The 16,852-nt window shown below is 62.6% G+C and overlaps 2 protein-coding genes across 2 annotated transcripts; both read left to right on the plus strand.

Annotated features, from left to right (window-relative positions):
- Window positions 1-319: 319 nt before the first annotated feature.
- LOC129785018 (uncharacterized) lies at window positions 320-7,836 on the plus strand. The gene is given in 7 exon segments (XM_055812155.1): window positions 320-1,189; window positions 1,191-2,276; window positions 2,278-2,911; window positions 3,081-3,084; window positions 4,109-4,484; window positions 4,487-4,562; window positions 4,565-7,836. Coding segments are annotated over 7 exon segments (5,631 nt in total). The 5' UTR covers window positions 320-460; the 3' UTR covers window positions 7,291-7,836.
- Window positions 7,837-13,630: 5,794 nt separating this feature from the next.
- Window positions 13,631-16,528, plus strand: LOC129785057 (protocadherin gamma-B2-like). Its single transcript, XM_055812891.1, has one exon. It carries the CDS (start codon window positions 13,787-13,789, stop codon window positions 16,412-16,414), a length of 2,628 nt encoding a protein of 875 aa, XP_055668866.1. The 5' UTR covers window positions 13,631-13,786; the 3' UTR covers window positions 16,415-16,528.
- The last annotated feature ends 324 nt before the right edge of the window (window positions 16,529-16,852 follow it).

Genomic DNA, 16,852 nt, shown 5'->3' on the forward strand with positions numbered 1-16,852 from the left:
TGCCGCGCGTATCGGGTGCTGAGCACTCCCTGCGATGGGGGAGGTGACCGAAAGTCCCTGGAAGTGTACCTGAGCGTTGAACGCCCCCGGGGCCGGTGCAGCCCCCGCGCCCCGCGGAGCGCCCCCAGCAGCCGGCTGCGGTGGCGTCGTGGCGCCTCCGGGTGCCGCTGTTGGCCGACGCGAAGCGGCGATGGAGCCGCAGCCGCAGCCACAGCCGCCGCAGAGCCCTGCCCCCACGGGCTGCTGGCTCGCACGGCGCCGGCCAGAGCGGCAGCAGCACGGGCAGCAGCCGCGAGAGGCGGCGCAGGGAGCTGCGGCGAGAGGCGGCGCGGGGAGCAGCGGCGTCCGAGCCGGCACCGAGATCGCTGCCCTCCGGCGGCCCCCGCGCTCGTGGCGGAGCGGGGCTGCAAGGGAGGGAGGGCAGCGGCAGGAGGGAGGAGCGCGGCGAGCGCTGGCGAGAATGGCGGGCAGGCCGGGGCCGAGCCGGCGGCCAGCGGCCGGGCGAGCGCTGCTGCCCGCCGTGCTGCTGTGCTTGTGCTGCCGGGCGGCGCCGGAGCGGATCCGCTACGCCATCCCCGAGGAGCTGGGCAGAGGATCGCTGGTGGGGCCGCTGGCGCGGGACCTGGGGCTGAGCCCGTCAGAGCTGCCGGCACGCAAGCTGCGGGTGGCGTCTGCCGCTAAGAAGCAGCTGAAATACTTCACCGTGAGCGGGGAGAACGGGAACTTGTACGTGAGCGAGAGGCTGGACCGGGAGCAGATGTGCGGCGAGTCGCCGTCCTGCGCCATCACCTTCGAGGCGCTGGTGCAGAACCCGCTCAACGTCTTCCACGTCGACGTCGCCATCCACGACGTCAACGACAACGCGCCGGCCTTCAGCAAGGCTGCTCTCCACCTCGATATCGGTGAATGGACGCTTCCCGGCGCTCGTTTTCCGCTGGAGATGGCCCGAGACGCGGACGTGGGCAGCAACTCGCAGCTGACTTACCAGCTCAGCAGCAACCCGTCCTTCAGCCTGGCCGTCAAGGAGAGCCCGGATGGAAGCAAGCAGCCGGAGTTAGTGCTGGAGCGCGCGTTGGACCGTGAGAAGCAGAGCTCCTTCGAGCTGGTGCTGACGGCGGTGGATGGCGGGGACCCCGCCAGGTCCGGGACCGTGCAGGTTCGCGTCAACGTGACGGACGCCAACGACAACCCCCCCCGTGTTCAGTAAAAGCATCTACGAGGCGCGAGTGCGGGAGAATCTGCCGCCGGGGTCGCCGGTGCTGCGGGTGCGGGCCACGGATGCGGACGTGGGCTCCAACGCGCGGGTCTCCTACTCCTTCGGCAACGTCCCCGACGGCGTCCGCGCGTTGTTCAGTGTGGACAGCGAGAGCGGCGAGGTCAGGACGGCGGGGCCCCTCGATTTCGAGGAGAGGAGTAAATACAGCTTCGGCCTGGAGGCGAGGGACGGCGGCGGGCTGACGGCGCACTGCAGGGTGCAGCTAGAGATCACCGACGAGAACGACAACGCACCCGAAATCACGGTGCTGTCGGTGTCGAGCCCGGTGCCCGAGGACGCGCCGGCCGGCACGGTGGTGGCCCTGCTGAACGTGAACGACGCGGACTCCGGGGAGAACGGTCAGGTGTCGTGCGAGCTGTCGGGCGAGGCGCCGCTGTCGATCGTGGCGTCGTCGGGCGGCTCGTACAAGGTGGTGACGGCGAGCGCGCTGGACCGGGAGCAGGCGGCCGAGCACCGGGTGACGGTGGTGGCCAGGGACGGCGGCAGCCCGGCGCTGTCCAGCCGCACGGCGCTGGTGCTGGAGGTGTCGGACGTGAACGACAACGCGCCGGTGTTCGAGGAGGCCGCCTACAGCGCCTACGTGGCGGAGAACAACGCGGCGGGCGCGCCGGTGCTGCGCGTGCGCGCGCGGGACGCGGACGCGGGCGCCAACGGGCGCGTGAGCTACTGGCTGGCGGGCGGCAGCGCGGGCGCGGCGCCGTACGTGTCGGTGGAGGCGCGGAGCGGCGCGGTGTACGCGCAGCGCTCCTTCGACTACGAGCAGTGCCGCGAGTTCGCGGTGGCGGTGCGGGCGCAGGACGGCGGGGCGCCGGCGCGGAGCTCCACGGCGACGGTGCGCGTCTTCGTGCTGGACCGCAACGACAACGCGCCGCGCGTGCTGTGGCCGGCGGCGGGCGCGGGGGCGGGGGCGGCGGCGGGCGCGGGGCCGTTCGAGGTGGTGCCGCGCTCGGCCGAGGCCGGGTACCTGGTGGCCAAGGTGGTGGCGGTGGACGCGGACGCGGGGGCGCAACGCGTGGCTGTCGTACGAGCTGGTGCAGGCGCCGGAGCCGGCGCTGTTCCGCGTGGGGCTGCACAGCGGCGAGGTGCGCACGGCGCGGGCCGTGTCGGAGAGGGACGCGGCCAAGCAGCGGCTGGTGGCCGTGGTGAAGGACCACGGGCAGCCGGCGCTGTCGGCCACGGCCACGCTGCACGTGGTGCTGGCCGAGAGCTTGCAGGAGGCGCTGCCGGAGCTGAGCGAGCGGGCGGCGGGCGCCGACGCGCCGGCGGAGCTGCAGTTCTACCTGGTGCTGGCGCTGGCGCTGCTGTCCGCGCTGTTCCTGCTGAGCGTGGCGCTGGCCGTGGTGGCGCGGGTGCGCGGCGCCGGGCCGCCCGCCGTCCTGCGCTGCCTGGGCGCGCAGCGCTTCTCCGTGGCCGGCGCCGCTTTCCCGGCCGACTTCTGCGAGGGCACCTTGCCCTACTCCTACAACCTGTGCGTGGCGCCGGGCCGCGCCGTCGCCGAGGGCGCTTGGCTGCCGCCGCCGCTGCCCAGCCTGCCCGCGGAGGAGCTGCTCGGCGGGGAGCCCTGCGGGAAGCCGAGCCCGAGCAGCAGCGCCGGCGCGGGAGAGCCGCCCGCGGACGCCGACGCACCGCAGGTCGGTAAGCCCGCGCGCTCGCGCTCCTCCCCTCGAGCCTTTCCGAGCCGCCGACCGCTCTTCCCCGGGGCTTCCCGCGGGGGCGGTGCAGGGGCAGCGCTGGGCCGTGTCCCCGCCAGGGAACGGAGGCACGCACGGGCTCTCCGCCTGCCCCTTGATGCTCTTTCCCACAGGAAGGTGCGCGTGGCGCCGTGACCGGGGCAGTTACCCCGGCGCTTGTTCCCCGCCAGTGAGCGGTTCCCTCCTTCCGCCAGGTGCCCTCCCATCTTCTGGAGAAGGCTGCAGGAACGGCTGCATTCGTGGGGCAGATAAATTTCATCAGGGCGTGATTTTCCCGAGTTCTGTGCGCTATTATTTCTCCTGTCTTTTTCCTGGGTGGTAGTTCCCTCTTCCTTACTGGCCCTGTTCTGTCTCTCTGTCTGAGACAAGCGCAGGGGTAGAACGGCAAAAAAAAAGGGAGGGGAAAAAGTCGCCTCTTGTGTTTCAGAGCCTGTCTTCCCATCCTGAGAACATACCTAAGACTACAATGAGGTACGCAAAACGACACCACTTGGGCCCTCGAATAAAGTGCATTTGCACATTTTCGCATCGTCCACGTGGCTTAGGGTTTGCAGCCGTCCTTGTCTTCTGCCGCTTCCTACAGCATTTAGTGGGAAAGGTGTCCCACGGCCGGGAAGATTCACGAACTAGACGAGTGTTTTCCTGCCACGCATCAAGCTCTTACAGCGTGATTTTTGAGAAGATGAAAGCCGCTGCGCGGTCGTTGGAACCGATTATAGAATTATCAGTATCAAATTATCGAATGTTTTGGATAAATATGAATGTACATAAGCTATTCTGCGTCTTGCGGGGAGAAATCCCAGAGCCCGTGCATGTGCCCGAGCAACGCCCCTCGTCAGGGGCTGGCTGGGCGGGGGTGGGGCGCTGAGGTTCTGTGTTGCTGGCCACCACCCCCTTTAGCCTTTAACCGCCTAATGACCGTCAGCGGTGGCGGAGCGTTTAATCTGAGGCGTGTTCCTGCGGCTGGATGAATAAGCCTGATCCCTCTGGCTCCCGGGGGACGCTCTGGACATCGTGTTTTGTGTTGCAGAGCCTGTTTGCTCTTGCTGTCCTTGTACCGGTCGTTCCAGCGTGACGGCTACAGAAACCAGTGGTGGGGGTTTGTGGTTTTGAACTAATGGTCTGAGCGTCGTATTTGGAGAAAAATGTACATTCTTGTGCATCCACGGCCGTTAGGCAGTCATCATTGCCGTGTGGAAGCAGCACGCGAGCCGCGGGAGGCGCGCTCTGTCTCCCTGGCCGGGATGGTCTCGGGGAGCCAGGCAGGGGCGGGCGGGAGAGAAGACGACGGCGGAGGTCCCCGCTGGACGGGACCCGCTGCCTCCGCGGCGAGTGCCGCGTCCCGGCGAGCTGCCCGTGGGGAGGCCGGGCGGGCCGCGCTCGGCAGCGCTCGGTGCCTGCAGTGCCGGGAGGAGGCTGCGGGCGCCGCTGTTGACCGAGGAGGAGCGAGAGGAAGGCCGGAGCGCTGCAGGCAGCCCCGCCCGCTGCGGCCCGGCTCGCTCGCTCTCTCGCTCGCTGGCTGGCTCGGGCGGCCGGGCGGTCTGCGAGCGTCCCCGCGGTGCGGAGCCGCGCTGCACCGAGGCGGAGGGGATCGGAGCGGCGAGACGTTCCCGTACCCGTGGCGGCGGGCGGCGGCGGGGACCTGCCGGTGGTGCTGCGACCGAGATGTGCGCGGCGGGGAGGCGCTGGGGCCGGCGGGAGCGAGCCCTGCTCTGGTGCGTCCTGCTGGCGGCGTGGGAGGCGGCGTGGGGGCAGCTGCGCTACTCGGTGCCCGAGGAGATGCCGAAGGGCTCGTTCGTGGGCGACGTGGCCAAGGACGTGGCGCTGCAGCTGCCCGCGCTCCCCGACCGCGGCGTGAGCCTTGTCTGCGAAGGTAAGGCGCAGTATTTCGCCCTGCACAGGAAGACGGGACACTTGGTGACGGCGGAGAGGATAGACAGAGAGCAGCTCTGCCGGCTGGTGGAGAAATGTGTGCTGCGGTGTGAGGTGATAGTGGACGGGGAAATGAAGGTTTACGGCATCGACGTGGAGATCACGGACATTAACGACAACGCGCCCAGCTTCCGAGAGGCAGAAAAAGAAGTAAGAATTAGCGAGACGACAGCGCCGGGATCGCGGGTTCCCCTGTCCAGGGCTCACGACCCGGACGCGGGAGCGAATTCGCTGCAGAGCTACGAGCTGAGCGGCGACGAGCACTTCTCGCTGGCCGTGCAGGCGGGCCCCGGCGGGGACCAGCGCCCCGAGCTGGTGCTGGCCAAGGCGCTGGACCGGGAGGAGGCGGCGTTCCACGAGCTGGTGCTGAGGGCGAGCGACGGCGGCGAGCCGGCACGGACGGGCACGGCGCGGATCCGCGTGGCCGTGCTGGACGCGAACGACAACGCGCCCCAGTTCAGCCAGGCCGAGTACACGGTGCGTGTGCCGGAGGACGTGCCCGTGGGCTCCGTCCTCCTCACCGTCACGGCCGCCGACGCCGACGAGGGGCTGAATGGGCACGTGAAATACTCGTTGACGAAAACCAAGGAGTTGGCATCGGAGATTTTCCACCTGGACGCTGAGACGGGATCGATCAAGCTTGTGTGTAGCCTGGACTTCGAGGAAGCCGACTCGTATGATCTTGAGGTTCAAGCACATGATGGTGGGGCCCTTTTCGACACTGCCAAAGTCGCGATCAGCGTGACAGACGTGAACGACAACGCGCCCGAGATTTCTGTGCGGTCGGCGCTGAGCGCGATCTCCGAGGACGCGCCGTCGGGGACGGTGGTGGCCCTGCTGCACGTGCAGGACCGGGACTCGGGGGCGAACGGCGAGGTGCGGTGCAGCATCGGCGAGGGGCTGCCGTTCCGGCTGGAGAAGTCGTTTGAGGGCTACTACCGCGTGGTGACGGCGAGGGAGCTGGACCGGGAGGAGGTGGCGGAGTACAACGTGACGGTGCGGGCGGCGGACGGCGGGTCGCCGTCGCTGTGGAGCGGCGCGGTGCTGGCGCTGCGGGTGCTGGACGTGAACGACAACGCGCCGGTGTTCGCGGAGGCGCGCTACAGCGCCCGGCTGCCCGAGAACAACGCGGCGGGCGCGCTGGTGCTGACGGTGCGGGCGGCGGACGCGGACTGGGGTCAGAACGCGCGCGTGCGGTACCGGCTGTCGGAGGGGCGGGTGCGCGGCGCGCCGCTCTCGTCCTACGTGTCGGTGCAGGCGGAGACGGGCGCGCTGTACGCGCTGCGCTCCTTCGACTACGAGGAGGTGCGCGAGGTGGGGCTGTGGGTGCGGGCGGAGGACGGCGGCGCGCCGGCGCTGAGCAGCAACGTGTCGGTGCGGCTCGTGATCGTGGACGAGAACGACAACGCGCCGCAGGTGCTGTACCCGCCGGCGGCGCCGGGCGCGGGCTGGGCGGGCGTGGAGCTGGCGCCGCGCTCGGCGGAGCCCGGGGCGCTGGTGGCCAAGGTGGTGGCGGTGGACGCGGACGCGGGGCAGAACGCGTGGCTGTCGTACGAGCTGGCCAAGGCGACGGAGCCGGGGCTGTTCCGCGTGGGGCTGCACAGCGGCGAGGTGCGCACGGCGCGCTTCCCGCTGGCCCGCGACGCGGCGCGGCAGAGCCTGGTGGTGGTGGTGAAGGACCACGGGCGGCCGGCGCTGTCGGCCACGGCCACGCTGACCGTGGTGCTGGCCGAGAGCGTGGCCGAGCTGCTCTCGGAGCTGGGCAGCGCGGCGGCGGCGCCGGGCGAGCCGGCCGGCAGCCTGACGCGCTGGCTGGTGGTGGCCGTGGCGGCCGTGTCCTGCCTCTTCCTCGCCTTCCTGCTGCTGCTGCTGGCGCTGCGCCTGCGGCGCTGGCGCCGCTCGCAGCTGCTGGCGGCGGGCAGCGGCGCCGCGCGCGGCGTCCCGGCCTCGCACTTCGTGGGCATCGACGGCGTCCGCGCCTTCCTGCACTCCTACTCGCACGAGGTGTCGCTCACCGCCGACTCGCGCAAGAGCCAGCTCCGCTTGTCGGCCGGCAGCTGCTGCGACACCCTCCCGGCCCGGCCGCCGCCCGACGAGCCCGCGCCGCTGCTCGGCGACGACCCCGCCGCGCCCCCGGTGAGTGCCTCTGCCCGCGCTTGGCTGCCTTTCCTTCCTGCCGCTCTGGAGTTTCTCGCTGCCCCTTGCCTTCCCTCTGCGCACGCAGGCAAGGCCGGCGCAGCTGCGGGCACAGGGCCTCGGTGCGCTCCTGCCTCTCGTTCCCGCGGGGCCCGTGCCTGGCTGGCTCATCCGGCGCTCCGGCTGCGGTGGCAGGCAGGGGCGCTGAGGGCCCCTGGCGCTCTCTCGCGGGGCTGGCGGGGGGAGGAGGCGTAGGCACGACCGCAGCAGGACAGGCGCGGGGGTGCGTGGGGGTGCATGGTCTGGAGGGAGCGCTCGGGACTCCTGCTTTGCTCGGTATCCACCCCCAGGCTCTGGTGAGAGCCTTGCAGAGAATACGCCTCCCTTCTTGGAATGCTCCCAGGCGTGATAATGGCGCATGTCACAGAGAAGTGGCCTGGGGGACTGGCCCTTTGGTGAGAGGTGCTGGCACATTAGGAGGGTCCAAGAACACCACGCGACTTGTGAGGGGCTGTTGACGAGCATCCTGGGAGCTGTCCTAGAGCGGCTGCAGATGGGTATAAGACACGTCGTTTAGCCATAGGAATGTTATTCCAACTGCACTGCGAGCCCTGGGAGGTCCTTCCTGTGTGTTCGCCCATTGTCACAGTGTTTTTAACAAATGGCTTAATTATGTGCTTATTGCAAGGGCCACAACGACAGCTTTGGGGGGAGCCAACTGAGTATGATTTACCTGCTAAATACCTGAATTAGTTCCTGAGCCTAAGTGCCTTGCTCGAGAAGAGAATGCCATGATCCCTTCAGTTCAGCAGGGATTAATTTCTTGCCTTGCTCGGTGTGATGATCTGGAAGTGGGTTGTCATTTCTGATAACGTGTGCAAGATCAGATCTGCTACATTTCTCTGACTGTCACATACCTGGCTTTGATGGTCCCTGCTGTAAAGAGGAAGACAATCATAGCTCTGTTTCCTTAAAATGTTACTGGAGGAAATGCTTTTGGTTGTCACAAACAACAGAAGTGTTATGTTACTTCACAGGCTTCACTGCATTCATCAATTATTCTTCCTGTTGAGTGATGTGTGCTGTACATGGCAATCAGTGAGCATTGACGTGCACTTTATGTCGTGGTTTGGGAATCGTCTATCTTCCAAATTGCCCATGTGCTGTAGTAGGATTGTGTATCTTTGAGGTGATCCTTGGATGACTGGTTCTCTATCAGAGCTGCGTATCACTTATGGGCTTGAGAATGCTGTGTATTTCCCTGAAGTAGTGTGATGTGCGGAGAAATCCCTTTGCATGCATCTGTATTGTGATCCTTGGTCTCAGTAAGGAGAAGCTGGTCTGCAGCTTCTCTTTCAGTGGTGTCTGTCTGAAGAGGTAGCCTTCCCGTTGTGTAATGTTTGGGCAGGGTGAAAAGTTCTGCCTGTCCAGAGACCGGGCAGGTGAAAAAGGTTGCTATGCCTGACATCTGAAATGTCTGGAAGATGTAATGGTGCTGTAAAATTTCAGTTTGTCCTAGTTGTTACAGGGAGCCCGCAGCTGTGGTTCCATGCATTTTCCCTCTTCTACTCTGCAAAGACATTCCATTGAGGAAATGTGGCTGTGGTCTTTGGTGTGAGCCACTCATGCTTATTACCAAGATACTGTTCTTGCATCGCTTCTGCAGTTGGCAGGGGCTGAACTGTGAAGCTGTGATTCGTTCTCTGCAGCAGATGTCTCGTTCTTTCCTTGTTGGTTGCCCAGGCCTAAAGCTGGGCCTCATTGCGTCTGGTGACCCTTACAACATTTAAAGTTCTCTTCTAGTTGTTGGTCTGGCAAAGCACTTCCCATCCATACCGTGAAGGTGTACAGCTGCCAAGGCAAAGACTTTGATGCCCTTCTGTTTCCCTAAGGTGCCACCAAATGACATGCTCTTTAGCCTGTGGCTGACACGTGGCCAAAACACTGGTTACTGTCCATGGTGCAACTGAAGGCTGTGAGCGCAGAGCCAGGAGGTTGGGAGGGAGGCTTGGAGCCACGGAAACCGGTGGGTCAGCGTGGTCCTGTCTGAGCAACGGTCTGATTTTGTGCCTTTTGCCAAGGCCTGTGCCATTCAGGCAGTTGTCCTGGTTGCGCTGTCCTGAAAGGGAATGTCAGTCCTCTAGCAGTTTGCGCAGGAACTATTTGTGTTGGACAATGATGCACGGGAAGAACGGCTTCAATTCCTCTGTGAAACTGCATTACCCTTCTGTCTGCCCCTGTAACACTGCGATGTGGAGTTCTTCATAGTGGTGATGACACTGTCTTTCAGGCCTTTGTGTCCTGGAAGGTCGTGGTTCGTTTCCCCCCTTTCTGCAGAGTGCTTTTGCATTTGAAACCGTGCGTGGCATTTTGCAGCAAATACTTCCTTCAGCCACCTAAGACAGACTTTTGCCTGTGAGGAAAAGCAAGCAGAAGCTAAAAGAGAGTCTGTTGTAGTAGCCCAGGAGAATGAGCATGAGAAAGAGACCGATGATAAGGTGTTTACACTTATTGCTTCATATTTGTGGGAGATGAACGGGTCACACAGTAGAAAAAAAGGTTTCTGGGAGCTGATGACTATTTCTTAAAATGACCCCCCCTACTACTATGCAGTTCAGGGTGAGACTTCAGGGCCACACTGGCAGATTGAGATCTGTGTGACTTCCAGGTGCTCTCAGGGAGGAATTTCAATGCCTGCAGTGAAGACCAAGAAGACTTCCAGGTGAGTTTCTCTGACAACACTTCATCTTCTGATGCTTCCTTGCCTTGCTTTGTTGATTTATGGGGGTTTTTTTCTTGGTTTCCTGTGCATGTAGGTTTCCTTGTCATTATCAGCAGAGCTTTGTTTAGCAATGTGTCACATGTTAGTGCCTCTTGTCCACACTACAGCAAGTGTGAAAGGCAGGAGATGTCAGAGTATCTTTGTGTTCTGTTATTGTTGGGAGGAATCTCTTTAAACATGACCTTAGTGGAAGTCACATCTCTATGGAAGAGCGCCTGTGTTAAAAGAAGGGGAGAGTTTCCTCCTCAGCGAACAGTGTGATCACCTTGACTCTGTTGGGTGGTTTCTCCTCTTTTGTTTTGGCCTTTTATCAATGGTGGGCTTGGAGACAATCCTTCTGTTTGTTCTCAGACTTGTGAGGAAATGTAACTCCCCCCTTGGTGAGATTGTAGTGCATTGTATTAGCACGGTATGTCTTTTCCAACTCTGAGAAGGCCAGTAGCAAATCATCCAGTTGTGTATGGTGGTAGAGAAGAGAGGGGAGCTGTGTGTGTGAGGCTGTAGAAGAACAGATGGTCATTTCCTTGCCTTGTCATAGTTAACACAACTGTGTGCCTGACGGTGTACCATGTGTGCAGCTGGGGTTCCTGCTTCTCAGACAGTGTGGCCTAAGAAATGCTATTCCCTGTGATGCTTTCATTCCTGCATGTTTCTGACTCTTGCCTTGCTTGTTGTCACGAGCTAGAGTTTGACCTCAGTGTGCCTGATGACATAGGGAAGGTCAGGTCCCTTGCAATTCCCAGAGTGCAGGCTCAGATCGCATACACCCCTTTGATGTTGAGAGCTGTAAAGAGGAAGGCTTTCCTAGGCATACGTGTGCTCCCAGAGGCGCACTTGTCTGTAGTGAGAAAGAGGAAGACCATCCCTACTGCAGTCCTCAAAGTGTGGAGTTCCAACCCAGCATGAGCAAGATTTCCATTAGCACACCTGGGGCCTGTGGGAGAATATGTGCAGGGTATCCTCCATACAGCCCCCCAAAATACTCTGGCTGCTAAACTGGAGAGATATGGGACTGTTAGATTACTTCCACAATGGCCCTGTCCCAAGAGTTCTAGTTAGTGGCTCAATGTCCAAATGGAAAGCAGTAACATGTTCTGTTCCTCAGCGGCCTGTATTGGACCAGTACTCTTTTGTGTGTTCATAGACATTGGGATTGGGTGCAGCCACACCATATTTGGAGATGACTCTAGGCTGAGTTGACTCACTCAAGGGAAGGGATGACATTCAAAGAGACCATGAAAGGCTAGAAGTTCAGCAACGCCAAGTGCAAGGTGCTGCAACTGGGTCTGGGCAATCCTCAGTTTCAGTACAGACTAGGGGATGGATGGATTGAGAACAAGTTTGGGGTACTGGTGGGTAACTGCTATGGCTATACCCCAGGCGGTAACCATACAGATGTTTGCTCACTTCCCCCACCCCCCACCCCCCACCCCCCCCTCCGAGGAGTGGGGAGGACAATCTGAAGGGAATGTAAATCTCAAGGACTGAGATAAGAACAATTTAATAATTTAAACAGAATTATTAAAAGTTAAGAAAAATGACAACCATATCAACATAAACAACAATAACAATAACAGCAGTTATAATGAGATGTGGATAAGGATAAAATCCAAAGGAAAAGGGAGAAAGGAAAGCAAGTGATGCACAGTACAACTGCTCAACACCCACTGACTGATGCCCAGCCAGTCCCTGAGCAACGATCCCCCTTGCACTTACCTATCCAAGTTTCTATATGAAGCATGACATCCCATGGGATGGAATACCACTTTGGCTGGTTCAGGTCATCTGACCTGGCTGTGTCCCTTGCCACTCTCTTGTGCCCCTCCAGCACTCTGGCTGGCAAGGCCCAAGAAACTGAAAATCTTTGACGTAGCATAAACATTACCCAGAAACCATGAAAAAGAATAACAATAATATTAGTAACAGCATTTATAATGAGAAGGTGGGGAAAAGGATAAAATCCAAAGGAAAAAGGAGAAATGAAAACAAGAGATGCAAGTACATCTGCTCAGTGCCTGCTGACTGATGCCCAGCCAGTCCCTGAGCAACGATCCTCACCTACCCACCCCAACCCCCAGCTAACTCTTCAAGTTTCCATGCCAAGCATGATGTCCCATGGGATGGAATACCTCTATGGCTGGTTCAGGTCAGCTGACATAGCTGTGTCCCTTCCCAGCCTCTTGTGCCCCTCCAGCACTCTGGCTGGCAAGGACCAAGAAACTGAAAATTCTTTGACGTAGCATAAACATTACCCAGCAACAACTGAAAACATCAGTGCATTGTCAACATAGTCCTCACATCACAGACAGAACACAGCACTGTAATAGCTACTAGAAGAACGTTAACTCCATCCCAGCTGAAACCAGGACAGTGACAAATGGGACATGAGCTGGCAATGTGGGCTTGGTGCCCAGAAAGCCACTCACACATCCTGGGCTGCAGAAGAAGTAGCGTGGCCAGCAGGGCGAGGGAGGTGGTTCTCCTCCTCTACTCTGCTTTCATGAGACCCCAGCTGCAGGACTGCGCTCAGCTCTGGGATTCACACTCCAAACAGACATGGGCCAGTTACATTAGGTCCAGAGAAGGACAACCTAAATGGTCAAAAGGCTGAAACATGTGATGACCGAGCCTCTGTTAGACGACTGCACCTCTTTCCTTTTGGCCATTTATCCCTGCTATGAGGAAGGGCTGAAGGACTTGACGTTCAGCAGCCTGGAGAAGAAAGGGCTCTTGCGAGACCTTATTGTGCCTTTTCAATGTATAAACGGGGCTTATAATAAAGATGGAGAGAGACTTTTTACCAGGGGCTGCTGTGACAGGGCAAGAGGCAATGGTTTTGTACTGAAAGATGGTTGTTTCTGATGAGACAGAAAGAAGAAACGTTTTATGATGAGGGTGGTGAGAAAGTGGAACAGGTTGCCACAGAGAAGGTGTGGATGTGCTATGCTTGGAAGTGTTCATGGTCAGGTTAGATGGGGCTCTGAACAACATGACCTATTGAAGGAAGTCCCTGTCCGTGGCACAGGGCTGGGCTAGGTGAACTTGAAAGGTCCCTTCCAACCCAAACCATTCTTTGGATCCGTGAAAGACTCAGTGTGCCTATGCACTTTACCCTGGTCAGGCCCTCAAGTCTGGAGGTGCAAGAGCAGGAACTTCTGTGAATGAAAATTGAACTAGTAAGGGTTATTCTGTTCCCTTAGCATAAAGCTATACACGTGGCCTTTCGGGTGATATATTTCTTGGTGTAATTGTTCTTCTTCCTAAGAGAAAAATTAACATTGGAAAAAAGGAGACACATTGCAAGTCTATCATGACAGGACTGCAGAGGGTTTGGCTTCATTCTGTTTCTGATGCCTCACTGAGTACTCCAACACGAGTTTGTCCTTGATGGTACTCGTCCCAGGTAAGGAAAGCAGAACGGAGAATGAAGTCTTCTGCAGCTATCAAACCGTGTGTTGCTCTTCTCGTTGCCGCCGACTTCACCAAGAGCGGCTGAGTTCCTTTGTGTTCTGCTCTGCCGCGCGTATCGGGTGCTGAGCACTCTCTGCGATGGGGGAGGTGACCCGAAAGCCCCTGGCAGCGTGCCTGAGCGTTGAACGCCCCCGGGGCCGGTGCAGCCCCCACGCCCCGAGGAGCGCGGCCATCAGCCGGCTGCGGTGGCGTCGTGGCGCCTCCGGGTGCCGCTGTTGGCCGACGCGGAGCGGCGATGGAGTCGGAGTCGCAGCCGGAGCCGCAGCCGCAGCCGCAGCCGCCGCAGAGTCCTGCCCCCGCGGGCTGCTGGCTCGCACGGCGCCGGGCAGAACGGCCGCGGCACGGGCAGCAGCGGCGAGAGGCGGCGCGGGGAGCAGCGGCGTCCGAGCCGGCACCGAGATCGCTGCCCTCCGGCGGCCCCCGCGCTCGTGGCGGAGCGGGGCTGCAAGGGAGGGAGGGCAGCGGCAGGAGGGAGGAGCGCGGCGAGCGCTGGCGAGAATGGCGGGCAGGCCGGGGCCGAGCCGGCGGCCAGCGGCCGGGCGAGCGCTGCTGCCCGCCGTGCTGCTGTGCTTGTGCTGCCGGGCGGCGCCGGAGCGGATCCGCTACGCCATCCCCGAGGAGCTGGGCAGAGGCTCGCTGGTGGGGCCGCTGGCGCGGGACCTGGGGCTGAGCCCGGCCGAGCTGCCGGCACGCAAGCTGCGGCTCAGCGCCGAGAAGCAATACTTCACCGTGAGCGGGGAGAACGGGAACCTGTACGTGAGCGAGAGGCTGGACCGGGAGCAGATGTGCGGCGAGTCGCTGTCCTGCGCCGTCAGCTTCGAGGCGCTGGTGCAGAACCCGCTCAACGTCTTCCACGTCGACGTCGCCATCCACGACGTCAACGACAACGCGCCGGCCTTCAGCAAGGCTGCTCTCCACCTCGACATCGTAGAGCTGACGCTTCCCGGCGCTCGTTTTCCGCTGGAGATGGCCCGAGACGCGGACGTGGGCAGCAACTCGCAGCTGACTTACCAGCTCAGCAGCAACCCGTCCTTCAGCCTGGCCGTCAAGGAGAGCCCGGGTGGAAAGAAGCAGCCGGAATTAGTGCTGGAGCGCGCGTTGGACCGTGAGAAGCAGAGCTCCTTCGAGCTGGTGCTGACGGCGGTGGATGGCGGGGACCCCGCCAGGTCCGGGACCGTGCAGGTTCGCGTCAACGTGACGGACGCCAACGACAACCCCCCCGTGTTCAGTAAAAGCATCTACGAGGCGCGAGTGCGGGAGAATCTGCCGCCGGGGTCGCCGGTGCTGCGGGTGCGGGCCACGGATGCGGACGCGGGCTCCAACGCGCGGGTCTCCTACTCCTTCGGCAACGTCCCCGACGGCGTCCGCGCGTTGTTCAGTGTGGACAGCGAGAGCGGCGAGGTCAGGACGGCGGGGCCCCTCGATTTCGAGGAGAGGAGTAAATACAGCTTCGGCCTGGAGGCGAGGGACGGCGGCGGGCTGACGGCGCACTGCGAGGTGCAGCTAGAGATCACCGACGAGAACGACAACGCGCCCGAAATCACGGTGCTGTCGGTATCGAGCCCGGTGCCCGAGGACGCGCCGGCCGGCACGGTGGTAGCCGTGGTGAAAGTGCGGGACTGGGATTCCGGAGAGAACGGTCAGGTGTCGTGCGAGCTGTCGGGCGAGGCGCCGCTGTCGATCGTGGCGTCGTCGGGCGGCTCGTACAAGGTGGTGACGGCGAGCGCGCTGGACCGGGAGCAGGCGGCCGAGCACCGGGTGACGGTGGTGGCCAGGGACGGCGGCAGCCCGGCGCTGTCCAGCCGCACGGCGCTGGTGCTGGAGGTGTCGGACGTGAACGACAACGCGCCGGTGTTCGAGGAGGCCGCCTACAGCGCCTACGTGGCGGAGAACAACGCGGCGGGCGCGCCGGTGCTGCGCGTGCGCGCGCGGGACGCGGACGCGGGCGCCAACGGGCGCGTGAGCTACTGGCTGGCGGGCGGCAGCGCGGGCGCGGCGCCGTACGTGTCGGTGGAGGCGCGGAGCGGCGCGGTGTACGCGCAGCGCTCCTTCGACTACGAGCAGTGCCGCGAGTTCGCGGTGGCGGTGCGGGCGCAGGACGGCGGGGCGCCGGCGCGGAGCTCCACGGCGACGGTGCGCGTCTTCGTGCTGGACCGCAACGACAACGCGCCGCGCGTGCTGTGGCCGGCGGCGGGCGCGGGGGCGGGGGCGGCGGCGGGCGCGGGGCCGTTCGAGGTGGTGCCGCGCTCGGCCGAGGCCGGGTACCTGGTGGCCAAGGTGGTGGCGGTGGACGCGGACGCGGGGCGCAACGCGTGGCTGTCGTACGAGCTGGTGCAGGCGCCGGAGCCGGCGCTGTTCCGCGTGGGGCTGCACAGCGGCGAGGTGCGCACGGCGCGGGCCGTGTCGGAGAGGGACGCGGCCAAGCAGCGGCTGGTGGCCGTGGTGAAGGACCACGGGCAGCCGGCGCTGTCGGCCACGGCCACGCTGCACGTGGTGCTGGCCGAGAGCTTGCAGGAGGCGCTGCCGGAGCTGAGCGAGCGGGCGGCGGGCGCCGACGCGCCGGCGGAGCTGCAGTTCTACCTGGTGCTGGCGCTGGCGCTGCTGTCCGCGCTGTTCCTGCTGAGCGTGGCGCTGGCCGTGGTGGCGCGGGTGCGCGGCGCCGGGCCGCCCGCCGTCCTGCGCTGCCTGGGCGCGCAGCGCTTCTCCGTGGCCGGCGCCGCCTTCCCGGCCGACTTCTGCGAGGGCACCTTGCCCTACTCCTACAACCTGTGCGTGGCGCCGGGCCGCGCCGTCGCCGAGGGCGCTTGGCTGCCGCCGCCGCTGCCCAGCCTGCCCGCGGAGGAGCTGCTCGGCGGGGAGCCCTGCGGGAAGCCGAGCCCGAGCAGCAGCGCCGGCGCGGGAGAGCCGCCCGCGGACGCCGACGCACCGCAGGTCGGTAAGCCCGCGCGCTCGCGCTCCTCCCCTCGAGCCTTTCCGAGCCGCCGACCGCTCTTCCCCGGGGCTTCCCGCGGGGGCGGTGCAGGGGCAGCGCTGGGCCGTGTCCCCGCCAGGGAACGGAGGCACGCACGGGCTCTCCGCCTGCCCCTTGATGCTCTTTCCCACAGGAAGGTGCGCGTGGCGCCGTGACCGGGGCAGTTACCCCGGCGCTTGTTCCCCGCCAGTGAGCGGTTCCCTCCTTCCGCCAGGTGCCCTCCCATCTTCTGGAGAAGGCTGCAGGAACGGCTGCATTCGGGGGGCAGATAAATTTCATCAGGGCGTGATTTTCCCGAGTTCTGTGCGCTATTATTTCTCCTGTCTTTTTCCTGGGTGGTAGTTCCCTCTTCCTTACTGGCCCTGTTCTGTCTCTCTGTCTGAGACAAGCGCAGGGGTAGAACGGCAAAAAAGAAAGCGAAAGAAAGTCTCCTCTTGTTGTGTTTCAGAGCCTGTCTTCCCATCCTGAGAACATACCTAAGACTACAATGAGGTACGCAAAACGACACCACTTGGGCCCTCGAATAAAGTGCATTTGCACACTTGCGCATCGTCCACGTGGCTTAGGGTTTGCAGCCGTCCCCGTCTTCTTCT

The sequence above is a fragment of the Falco peregrinus genome, chromosome 8 (assembly GCF_023634155.1).
Source record: "Falco peregrinus isolate bFalPer1 chromosome 8, bFalPer1.pri, whole genome shotgun sequence".
NCBI lineage: Eukaryota > Metazoa > Chordata > Aves > Falconiformes > Falconidae > Falco > Falco peregrinus.

Bases quoted from the DNA above. Each gene is read 5' to 3' on its own strand.
- LOC129785057 (XM_055812891.1), top strand. From the start codon at position 13,787: ATGGCGGGCAGGCCGGGGCCGAGCCGGCGGCCAGCGGCCGGGCGAGCG.